General features: G+C 40.4%; 1 protein-coding gene across 1 annotated transcript in view; it reads right to left on the bottom strand.

Moving 5' to 3' along the window:
• Positions 1–13,039, bottom strand: part of las1l (LAS1 like ribosome biogenesis factor) — a 97,723-nt gene that overhangs the window by 35,107 nt on the left and 49,577 nt on the right. The window contains exons 4-5 of the mRNA XM_048605304.1: positions 12,925–12,971; positions 3,392–3,501 (exon numbers count right to left, since the gene is read on the bottom strand). Coding sequence (XP_048461261.1) covers positions 3,392–3,501; positions 12,925–12,971 — 157 coding nt within the window. The remainder of the gene's footprint in view (positions 1–3,391; positions 3,502–12,924; positions 12,972–13,039) is intronic.

The raw sequence follows: 13,039 nt of genomic DNA, 5'->3' as shown, positions 1-13,039 counted from the left end.
AGTTCACACGGACATCTCCTGCAAGTGAGCTAATGTTATATCTAGGAAATCAATTATCCCTCTTTCGCGTTATTCAATGCTTCCTTTAAGAGTAAAGAGTAAGAGTCATGACAGAATACAGGTATCATATTGTGGAATCAGACCATTCGGCCCAACAAGCCCACACTAACCCTCAGAAGAGCAGAAGATGTAACATCTGCCTGTTTACTTCGTCTGTCCAAGGGCCCTAACACACTTCCCAGGTGAAGCAGCACTTTACCTGCTCTTCACTCAATCTCGTTTACTGCGTTCACTGCTCACAATATGGTCTCCTCTACGTTAGGGAAACAAAGCGTAGATTGGGTGAACACTTAGCAGAACACCTACATTCTGTCCACAAAAAAAGACCCTGAGCTTCCAGTTGCCTGCCACTTCAACATGCCACCCTGTTCCCTTTCCAACATCTGTCTCAGGCTTGCTGCAGTGTTCCAGCAAAGCTCAGCACAAGCTGGAAGAACAGCAGCTCATTTTCCACTTGGGAACTCTACAGCCTTCTGGACTCAATATCGAATTCAACAATTTTAAGTCTTGGAGCACCTTCTCCCAAGTCCTTACCCTCCAAACCCCACACATCAGGCTTTGTTATCGTATGTTCTGCTATTGCACACAACTCATTGTTAGCCACTAATAGTCCCCATTAGCAGCCATTCATTCTTCTAGGCTAACCGTTACCTACTCTTTTGTTTCTCCAACTATTCTTCTCTCTCTTTGGGCTCTATCGTTTACTCCTCACCCGTCCCCCTACCCTATCTTCTGCATAAAAACTAACCTTTTCCCAGTTGCCATCAGTTCTGGAGGGTCACTGGAGCAGAAACGTTAATTATGATTTTTCTATACTGACGCTGCCAGACCGGCTGAGATTTTCCACCAATTTCTGTTTTTGTTTCTGATTTCCAGCATCCATCGTACTTTCAGTTTATAAATTCAGTTTGAGAGAGTTTGCATTGTACAATTTGGCTTAAACATTTTTATATTATAACTGGTAACCACATTTCAAGGTGTTTCATTGGCTGTAGAGTGCACTGAAACACATGTTGGTTCTGAAAGGCTCTAAACAAATAAGTCTTTCGCTCTTTGTTAATGATTTGTTCAGTGAAAATGAATGCAATTTTCCAATTTGACAGTCAGGATGACATAACTATTTCCCTTACTGCATTGAAAGGTACTGGACAAGCCCCCATATATTGTGGCAAATCTACATATTTTTCTGTAGGATGTAGTGCATGTGATTTGCTGCTAAACTGGGATTCCCCCAAGATAACTTCAAGAGTTATTTTACTAAAAATGTGTATAAAGGCCATCAGAGTTAAAAGACATCAATTACCTGCAGAGGCAGTATGCAAAGCTATCTTTAGATTGTACATATAGCAAAGAGCGATGGGGCAGGATGACACAGACTCCCTAACCAATACTACTAATGAAATTCAAATTGCAGGTTAATAAAAGGTTCAGAGGTTTCAACTAAGCAACAAAAAAGGAAGTTCTTTACCACCGCAAAATACATGTCAAAGCCAGAGGTTAGCTAAGCAGTAAGATTTTTTTTCCATTCTACCATATTCTTCTGAAGTGCAAACTGAAGTTACATGAAGGGGAATGCCAAGAGTAAACATTTTGTAAGTGCATCTTAATGCAGTGACAAATTTAGTACTTTATAACCAGCATAAGGAAGTTCCCTAATATACATACCACAACTGTAAAACAAAAAGCCCAGACGTATAATGGATTATTTATTCTCCTTGCAACTAGGGGCGTTTCTGGAGAACATGAGCTGTATGGCACTGGTGTCAAGTATTGTGGTCATAAGCTGGTCAGTGTTCATGTTAGAAACTGGAGATTAATTTAAATCAGTATTGGAGTAGCATATATTGTCACAGGAGAAACGGTATTATAAATGGACTTTCAGACCAAAGTTGAACTCTGAAAAATAAACAGAATTCAAAGAGAATGTTTTTCACTTTTGATCAGGGCAAAAGAAAAGCTGATTAGCACATTTGGGGTAATGAATTACAAATGCCTAGGCAAGTATATCTTACTGATTGATACAGTAAAGCAGTTTTTGGACTTTACAGTTGTCTTATCTGATCATTTGGTATTTGGAAATTTCTGGTGGATTAGTGGTGAATTTGATCAAAATATTTTCTTTATTCATCTTCCGTCATCCTTGAAGCCCTGACTTTGTTTGCCCTACTTTTCTTGGTCATGGGAATGTATCTCAACTACGTTCTCTTTAAAGACAGGCTATTTTTCAGTTACAATTTTCCCCATCAACTTTTGATTCCAATTTACCCATGACAGGTCTGTTTTCCACACACTGAAATCACTCTTTGTAAACTAATTGAAGTCTGGACTGCTCCCTGTCTTTTGCGTTACGATATCATGATCTTCTGTCTAAAAATAGTGCCCCAATGTTACCTAATTTTTTCAATGCTGATCCAAGGCCTCCGTCCTTATTGGACAGTAAACATGTTGATGTAGAAAGATTTTCTGAATACACTTCAGAAATTCTTACCCTTTCTGTCCTATACACTATTTGTATTCCAGTCAATATTAAATTAACTAAAGTCCACCATTATAACTTCACTATGTTTCCAAATAGTCTTACCAAGCAACTATCTTAAGACAGTGTGCGCATCTTTTTCAAAGAACGATGAGTTGCAAACTTGTGGTTGAAGCAAAACAGATAACAAAACAAATATGAGCAGCAAGAAAAAAAGGAACAGAAGAAAGGGACCAAAAACAATTAAAATAAGGGAAAATAAGAGGTAGTACAGAAAAAAAAACTTCACAGGAGATAACTAGTTTAAGGAAAGTAATCATCACAGTCTACTGAAGAGATAATTTCTCTTGAAAATCCCTTAGAATTATTGATACCTACAATGTTGACATTTAGCCTATGCATAAGTCGTGAGCTCAATTAAAATATAGGAAACAAACCCTACAAATTAAAATAAAAGATAAAGCAGGTCACCACAGGTCCCCAGGAATGCTTAAGAACCAAAAATTAAATACACAATTGAAGGGAATCAAATAAAAAGCAGAAATGTTGACTGTCTCTCTTTACAGGTATTGCCCGACAGACTGAACATTTCCAGCATTTTCTGTCAATATTTCAGATTTTCAGTATCTAGTGTTTGCTTTGGTTTTAAAATCATCTTAGCTCAAATAAAGCTTCGTATATATATATATATATATATAATTTGAAACTGGTGGGGCGTTACAGGAACAGGGTGCAACAGGAGGCATTGTACAGTCTAGTAAAAGTTTCCAATCCCTCCCTGTTCAAGACAGTCAACTGCAGCTGCAGAACTTGGTCTTCGCTAACCTGATCATAAAACATCCATTTTTAATGTACCTGTTCTCCAAAGCATGTTTTTTAACTTGTGATAAAATCCATTCAACTTCAGGAGTTGGAGTACTCCAGAATCTCTTTGCTTTGGAAACTAACTTCTGCTCCATCAAAACCTAGGAAATTAAAAAAGAACAATTTCATGTGCACTGTTAATTTGCAGCTAGATTCAAAATCAATGTGCTCAACATGCAACCGTATGAATTAAGAGCAGCAATATGCCACTCAGCCCCTGTGGCCTGCTCCACCATTCAATACAATTATGGCTGATCATGAATGGTCCACATTCCCACCTATTCTCAATTGCCCCTTCTTTACCAACGATCTATTTACTACTTAAAAATATAGAAAGACCCTGATTCCACTGTGCTCTGCAGAAGAGAGCTCCAAAGATTCAACTTTCTGTAGAAAAAAAATTTCCTTATTTCTCAAATAGATGGGGGTGTCGCATTTTTGTAAACAGTGACCCCCAGTTCTAGGTGCTCCCACAAGAGTATTTTTTTCACACCCATCCTGTGAAGATCCCTCAAGTCACTTATTATTTTTGTAAATTTCTGCAGATAGAAAGCCTAGTCTGCTCAATCTTTCCTCATAAGACAAGCCATTCATTCGAAGTATTAGTCTAGTAAGCTAAAAATCTGGTTGATTCTCTTCTGAACTGCCTTCCTTACAAACTTCATTAAATAATGACAGCAATACGACACACAGTATTCCAGATGTGATGTCACTCCCAATGGCCAATATAACTTCCCTCCTTTTATATTCAGTTCCTTTTGCAATAAACAATAACATTATATTAGTCTTAATTACCTGCTGTATCTGCATACTAACCTTTTGCAATTTGTCATTTAAACACCCAGATCCCTCTGCATCCCAGAGCTCTTTAAACTATCACCATTTGATTCATGTTATCCATTTTATTCTCATTAACAATTTCATATTTCCCTCATTATACTCTACTTACCAGATCTTTAGCAACTCAATTAATCTATCTTCAGCTCTTTGATTCTCCCTAAGCCCTTGTTACAACTTACTTTGCAACCTTTACATGCATCATCAGCAATTTTAGCAACCATACTTTCAGTGTCTTCATCCAAATCATTTACATAAGTTCTAAAACATTGAACCCTAGCACTAATCCCTTTGGCACACAACGTCTTTTGTCCAACCAAAAATAAAAGCTGTTTTCCGTTAGTGAGCCAATCATAACACATGCTAATATCACACACTACACGGACGGACTACTGCAAGCCTTCAACTGGTCACCACTATTCAACTAGAGAAAACCATCTAATTCTAGGTAGCAGACTTCAAGAACAACTTGGGGACATAAGAGAAGGGAGCAAAAAAAATTCAAGAGAATGGATGATGGCATTAAGAATCAAAGTAAAAACAGAAACAACGTAACCAAGCATTAACAGGAATATACATGACTACTGTTGGATTTCACTCAGTAAGATTTTTTGTAACATCTATTAAGTTATCAACTTTCATTACCCTCTTGTTTAAATAGCTCAGTGTCCACTGCCTGGGCTTGGGTGCCACCAGACGGAGATATCAGATATCAGTTGCTTATGCTCCAGTGTCAGTACCATCAACAAGTGAGGAGAAAGAGAAAAAAAGCACCAAGACAGTCATAAAATTTGATTTGGAGTTTAAGATCCAAGACCAGCTGCTAAGTTTGCATGATAATTTGGCCAAGAACCATCAATATTTTCTCTAAATCAATTAAGTGAGACATTCCACGTACTCATTTTTAAAAAAGCCACTAGATTCGAACGTTTTGAACAAACAATAAAACTTTATTATACAAAGTTAAAACAGCGAAACAATCTGCAACATATATTTACACACAATTTATTTCCAACATCCAGAACTAATTGGAAGTAGATATGGGAAAGGGGTGAACTGTATTTGAACATTCCATGGTTTATATCAAGTAGCAAATGCAGTCAAGTCAGATCATATCGATTTCTCGGCAACCCTTCAGGTTATTAGTCACATTCCAGGTCATCAAATCTCTTACAAATTTTTATAAGAGAATCCAATTTTTTTCTTTTTCAAAGGCGCAGCTTCAGAACTCCTTGAAAAGACCACTCCATCACAGATTGACACAACAGCAGCTCACACTCTAGTGGTTCTCTAGCTCAATTGGGACCATTTCTTCCTGGAAGCCGCACTCCAGCAAAATCTCTCAGACAATTTCTGCTTGTCTGCCGACAGGTAACTTCACCAAATTAGTACTGCTCATGTTTCTCTGAGCTCCTATCTTGCTCAGTAGCAGAAAGCCATTGTTGCTTGTGGGTTTCTTCACTGTCACTCTCAGCTACAGAATCACAGAAGCCCATGCCTCCCACCAAGCCAACACAGTTTCCAGGGCTCTTCCTAAACCCTAATACTTCAGCAATTCCTGGCTCCCCAGAATTGTCCCGGAGTACTAACAGCTTGGAAATTAGTACAGCAGCATTTTTGGGATGAAGCCATTTCTCCCTTGTAAGGGGAGGCAAAAATTGTCATCAGTTTATGGTCATACCCTGTGATGGCACAAGTTGAGGAAATTACATTGGATTAAATTCACTGAACTTTTGGGACTCTAGAAATCACAGGCTGCAACTGAGCCAGAAAAAGGCTGGCTGGGACAGACTGGGAAATATATAAAAACAGAAGTTGCTGGAAAAGCTCAGCAGGTCTGGCAGCATCTGTGAAGAAAAAATTCAGAGTTAATGTTTCGGGTCCAGTGACCCTTCCCCAGAACTGGGCTTTCCAGCAACTTCTGTTTTCGTTCCTGATTTACAGCATCTGCAGTTCTTTCAGTTTTTAAGAGAAACATAAAAGCCCAGGGGCAGTTGTCTGGAACAGGGAATAGCTTGCAGAGACTAAAGGAATACCCCTATTCATGCCCCAGCTTAAACAATGGAAGCCAGACTGCAGGAAACAAACAACTTCAGACCTTCTGGAGCCTACAGAGGTACAAAGCCATACAATTTTCCAGACAGTGCTCAGGCACAGAAATACTGCACATTCCACACCATTGTGCTACATGCAAACCTGTTCCACGTATGGATGTAAATCTGAATGAATACCCATCCAAGAGAAATACTGGACATTCCAAAACCATTTGCCTCAATCGAAAAACCATTCACACCTACTCCAGTGATCAGGAAACTCATTCAGCCCCAAGAGGAGGAACAATAGCTCAACAGATTTGGCGGCAATAAGGGGGCCTGCATTCGGGTATATCTGGAGACCCTGAGCCCAGCACGGCCGTGAAGGAAGAGGAGAAACAGGAGAAAGAGAGTAAGCGTGAGAGAGACTGGCAACACGCCCCGATACCAACATGGTATGTGCTTGGAGGTGGGCTCCGCGAGGAGAGTCCAAGTGAGAAACAGGCCCCACTCGCGAAGGAAAGCAGTTCTCACAACCACTTAATACCAGCAACTAACCACGAACCTCTACTCAACGTCCAGAGGCAAAGGCATCCAGAGACACAAGATACCGACCAGGGCAAAACCAGCAATATCCACCACCATCCAAGACAACAACCCGCTCGCAAGGACCACCAAGAGAAGAAAGGAAACCCAAGGTCTGGTCCCATGCGTCTAACCGCATCAGCGGACACCACTAGACTGACTATAACCAGTACTTGCCACCCTTCGCAGAGTTCCAGCTACAGCAAGAGACTACGGACAAGAGCCAGTCAAAATGGCGTTTTCACACCAGGTGTGAGCCTAAGATCATCGAGGCCTTCCAACCCAGTTTGGCTAGTCTTAGACAGGGGAAGGTGGGGCTCGGGAGGGCTAACGCTGTAGGGCACCCCTCAGGAAGGGAAGTGGAATAGGACTCTAGGTCAGCAGGTAATCTCTCTCTTTCTTTCCCCTGTTAGAATAAATAACAGCCACCCACTGTGTCAGAGATAGTAGGAACTGCAGATGCTGGAGAATCCGAGACAACAAGGTGCAGGGCTGGATGAACACAGCAGGCCAAGCAGCATCATAGGAGCAGAGAGGCTGACGTTTCGGGCCTAGACCCCTCATCAGAAAAGGGGGAGGGGAAGGGGGTTCTGAAATAAATAGGGAGAGAGTGGGAGGCGGATAGAAGAGGGATAGAGGAGAGGAAACAAACAGGTCGAAGAGGTGGGGATGGAGCCAGTAAAGGCGAGTGTAGGTAGGGAGTTAGGAAGGGGATAGGTCAGTCCAGGGAGGACAGACAGGTCAAGGGGGCAGGATGAGGTTGGTCGGTAGGAGATGGAGGTGCGGCTTGAAGTGGGAGGAGGGGATAGGTGGGAGGAAGAACAGGTTAGGGAGGCAGGGATGAGCTGGACTGGTTTTGGGATGCGGTAGGGGGAGGGGAGATTTTGAAACTTGTGAAATCCACATTGATACCATCAGGCTACAGGGGTCCCAAGCGGAATATGAGTTGCTGTTCCTGCAACCTTCGGGTGGCATCGTTGTGGCACTGCAGGAGGCCCAGGATGGACATGTCGTCTGAGGAATGGGAGGGGGGAGTTGAAATGGTTCGCGACTGGGAGGTGCAGTTGTTTATTGCGAACCGAGCGTAGGTGTTCTGCAAAGTCACCCACTGTATCAAGTCATGGCTGCAAGGCTTAACTGGGGATTAAAATTAACTGGTAGACAGATCTCAGTCAAAGATAGGCAGATTTTCAATATTCACTCTGTTTTCTGTAAATATACTCAATTTATTTGTTTGTACAATAAATTCAGAGTTTTCTTGGCCTCTGAAGCAACCGCCTCCTGTGTTTTCCACCACACCACATTCCACTACATAAGCCCAGGGTCAGAACCAGGGAGTTGGTGAACAATAAACCAGGGAGCACTCCCTACACCCTCCACCCAAATATGTGACTCACTCAGAGCACAAAGATAGCAAATTTTTCCTATCTGCCTCAAACTGACTGTTCAGTAACACTTGACATGATCCAAGTGACCTGTAAAACTCTAACAAACCCACCATTATTGCTAGGCATACAGAACTTAATAAGTACATTGGAAGTCAAACATAACAAATCCTTGGGACTGTCTGTACCATAAAGTTCCAACATTCAGGCATTCCTGGCTTACATAATACATTCTGTGTACGAACAACAAAGATTTCATCAAAAGCAGTAACAAGAGATGTTGCATGTTATGCAACTGGTCACCGAGACCAATAAATTATAATGTGGTTTTAGTTTATGGAGATAAAACCAAAAGGGTTGAATTTTGATAAAGCAAACAAAGGCAAGACTTATACAATTCAAAGTCAGGCCTTACACGGTATTGTAGAACAGAGAGACCGAGGGATTCAGGTACATAATTCTTTGAAGTTTGCATCACATATAGATAGAGTAGTAAGAAGACACTTAGTATTCTTGCTTTCATTGCTCAGACCTTTGAGTATAGGAGTTGGGATGTCATGTTGAGGTTGTATAGGACATTGGTGAGGCCTCTTCTGGAATGCTGTGTCCAGTTCTGGTCTCCCTGCTACAGGAAGGATATTATTAAGATGGAGAGGATTCAGAAAAGATTTACCAAGATGTTGCCAGGAGTGGTTCCTGTTGAATGAACTACCAGGGGAAGTGGTGGATGCGAGTACAGTTACAACATTTAAAAGACATTCAGATAAGTACATGAATAACAAATGCTTGAAGGGGAATGGGCCAAAGGCAGGCAAGTCAGAAGAGTTGGGATTATGATCAACATGGACTAGTTGGACTGAAGGGTCTGTTTCCAAGCTGTATGACTCTATGCTGAATGGGGGGTGATAAAGTTAAAATGAGGTAGAATAATTCATCGACATAGAATCCAAGAGACCGTCTGTAGTTAGTGCTGCATGAAGGACAGCGCAGTTTCTTCCCAGGTTTGTACCCTTCTAAACAATGAAAACCAAAAATTCATCTAATCCCACACATCATCGACAGAGTGCACCAAATCTTTATTTTACAGCACTTTTTGCATAGAATTCAAGATAAACATCCAAATACTCAAACCAGCAAACACAATAATTCCATACAGGAGTGGAATTAGGCAATTTGGCCGCAAGTCTGTTCCACCATTCAATCATAGCCGATACATTTCTCAACTCCCTTCTCCCCATAATCTTCAATCCCCTTACTAATCAAGAACCTACCAATCTCTGTCTTAGATACAGTCAAATGACTCAGCCTCCACACCCTTCTTCACCAATGAGTTCCACAGATTCACCACTCTCTGGCTGAAGATCATCTAGTGCCTTGTATACGTTTAGCAAGACCTCCCTATTGTTATCTTCCATTCCCTTTGAGATAAAGGTCAATAGTCCATTTGCCTTCTCTATTGCCCACGGAATTTGGGTACTAGTTTTTTGCAGTTTATGCACAAGGACCACAAAATTCCTCTGTGCTGCAGCTGTCTACAGGCTCTCTCAATTAAAATAATATTCAATTCTACCATGACATGGATATATATTATAAATTATTGTGGCCCAGCACAGATTCCTGGAGCACTTCACTAGATACAGTTTGCCATTGTGAAAATCCTCCATCTGCTAGCCAAACCCCTATCCATGCTAAAATATTACCACAACACTATGGACTCCTATGTTGTTAAGTAGCCTCACATGGGTTCCTTATTAAACACCATTTGGAAATCCAAATATATTATATCTACTGAGTCCCCTTTACCCATCCTGCTTCTTACCTCTTCAAATTTGTCTAACATAGCTTTCCTTTCATGAACACCTACTGGCTCTGCTCTATTCTGTTAGGCATTTCTAAATGGTCTGCTATTACATCCTTTATAACACTCCACTATTTTCCCAATGGCTCAGTTACCTGCACTTTGTTCCATCCTGTTTTGAGTAAGGTGTTACAATGGCAAATTTTGAATCCTCTGGGATTTGCCCACAATCTAGTGATTCCAAAAAGATTTCTAATCGCACATCCACTATCTCCGTAGCAACTTTGTTTAAAATCCTAGGACCAGGGGAATTATCAGTCTAGAGTCCCATTAGTTTCCCCCTAATTTTTCTTAGTGATAGTTACTGTGTTTATTTTCACCCCCATTTTGCCCCTTGCTTGTTTCGCACTTTTGGAATGCTATTAATGTCCTCTACACTGAAGACTGATGGAAAGTATTTATTCAACTCCTCTGGTATTTCCTGGTTCCCATTATTTCCCCAATCTCATTCTCTAAGGGGCCTATGTTCACTCTGGCCTCAGTTCTCCTTTTTATATATTTAGAGAAGCTCTTACTATCTATTTTTACATTACTTGTTAATTTCCCCTCAGTTTAATTTATCCCTTTTACTTTGTCATTCTTGTTAGTTTCTAAAACTTAGCCAGTCCTCTGGTTTACCATTAATCGTTGCCACATTGCATGTCTTCTCAATTAATTTGACACGATCCTTAACTTACTTGGTTGATCATGATCGGTTTATCCCTTTTCTAGAGATCTTCTTCCTCACTGGGATCTCTCTGTGCTGAGTCAAACTATATTTATAAACGCTTTGGACAAGATTGTTCAAACTGAAGAACTGCATCCTTTGCATTACCACTAACTTCATAAATAAACAAAATAAGAGTAACAGATCATTCTGCCTCTCAAGCCTGTTCTGCCATTCACTCTGATCCATCTACGTAGAATTCACTATTCTCATCTACCCCCAATAACCTGATTTCCCTGCTCACACGAATCTATCCAACTCTGCCTTAAAAATAATCAACGACCCTGCCTCTACACCCTTCTGAGGCGGAGTATTCCAAATTTGCACAACTCTGGGAAAAAGACTCTCTCATCTCTGTCCTGAGAGGGCACTACTTATTTTTAAAAACAATGCCCCATTGTGCTGGAATGGCCTACAGAAGGAAGCCTCCTTTCCATGTCCATTTTGTCAAATTCAGGATCCTGTACAATTCAAATCAAGCTACTCTTCACTTTTCTAAACTCCTGTGGAAATAGGCTGAGTTTGTCCAACCTATCCTTATAAATACACACTCATTCCAGATTTTAATCCAGTAAACCTCCTTCAAACTGCCTCTCATGCATTTATATTCTTCCTTAAATCAGGAAACTAAAAGTGATCATAGTTTTGAGACATGGTCTCAAAGCCCTGCATGACTGAAGCGATAACAACATTATTATTATAAGAAGAATTGAAACTAAATAAAGGACAGCATACCTGATGGAATTCTTGATTGCGTCAGTACATGCATAGCAACTTGTTCTGATTTATGCACTACAATACCTGAAACAGCTCAGAATTTCACAGTTGTCCTGCGTTTAAGTAATACTGTGCCTGTTCATTCTTTCTGCTAAAGTGAACAACTTCACATTTTCCCATATTATACTTCAGCTGCCAAATTTTTCACTCAACCTATCTATATACCTCTGCAACTTCCTTGTCTTCTTTACAACATATCTTCCTACCTATCTTGGTGTCTTCTGTGAAATTAGGTACAGACATTCATTCCCTACATCTAAGTCATTGTTATAGACCATAAAAAGTTAAGGTCCCAGAATTATCATGAGCTCTTTGAAATGTGCAGCCATAATCTCTCCAAAATGTTTGATTCTAACAGATTCCCCATAACTGACGTCAAGCGAAATGGCATATAGTTTACTGTTTCCTACCTCCCTCCTTTCCTATACTGGGGTTAATATTTGCTATTTTCTGGTCTGATGGAACCTTTCCAGAATCTACTAAAATTAACAAATTATGTTAGCATGGTCCTGAATGAAGTACATGCTAAGACAGCCTACCATTTAGTTGTTATCAAAATGCCCTAGGAAGACTCAAAAGTCAAATGGATACTGAAGCACACAATTTACTCTAACGAGTTTGGTAGCCTGGTTTAATTGGTCGTATTCTCTCAAATCAGTGGAATATAGGCCTCGGCCTCACAACAGAACTAGAGCTCAAGATTCAGGCTAATACTTAATTGCAGGACTGAGGGAGTAGTACTTTATTTGGAACAGAGTCCTTCAGACGAGAAGTCCCATCTGCCTATTCCAGTTATTTAGCTGGATGCTGAGGATCTCATGACACTATCTGAAGAGTGAGTTCTGCAAAACCTTAAACTAAGTTATTTTATTGTCTTGCCAACATTTCACCTCAAATAATTTCATCAGAAACAGAGAAGTTAATCATGAAGTGCATAATTGTTTTCAGGCCTGTTCTGCTCCCAGTTACTAACACTGGACCAGATTTTACAGCTGCAGAACATGCAGACTTTATAATGTCTCAGCTTCAAATCCAGATTGAGTGCAGAGATGCCTTACACTTCTAATTGGTCACCTTCCTGCTGAACAGCCAGTAGTTGACCATTTGACTTTTGTTTCAATGAGCTAAGCAGCAGCAGCAGGACCAAATGGATTATCACTTCCCAGAAGATCAGGCTTTACTGTTTCTTGTAAAATGATGTCTGTCATAAATGCTTAAAAAGTACTGTACAAATACTTATTCCTCAAACCGCCTATTTCTCTTTTACAGAATCAAACTCACACATTAATGGGTTTTTTTTTGCAAAGGTGAACTGGAAACTTAAATCTTCCTCAATTATATACCTGGAATTGTTCTTTCTCAAAGGAAGTCAGCAATTCTCGGGCTTTGTCTGCGGGAAGAAGAAAAAGTAGAAGTATTACATATGGAAGATTTACCTTGGTTTATTAACACTGCAGA

Source organism: Rhincodon typus, chromosome 14 (genome assembly GCF_021869965.1).
Source record: "Rhincodon typus isolate 14 chromosome 14, sRhiTyp1.1, whole genome shotgun sequence".
In the NCBI taxonomy this organism is placed as follows: Eukaryota; Metazoa; Chordata; class Chondrichthyes; order Orectolobiformes; family Rhincodontidae; genus Rhincodon; species Rhincodon typus.
This window is presented reverse-complemented; position numbering and strand designations above follow the sequence as displayed.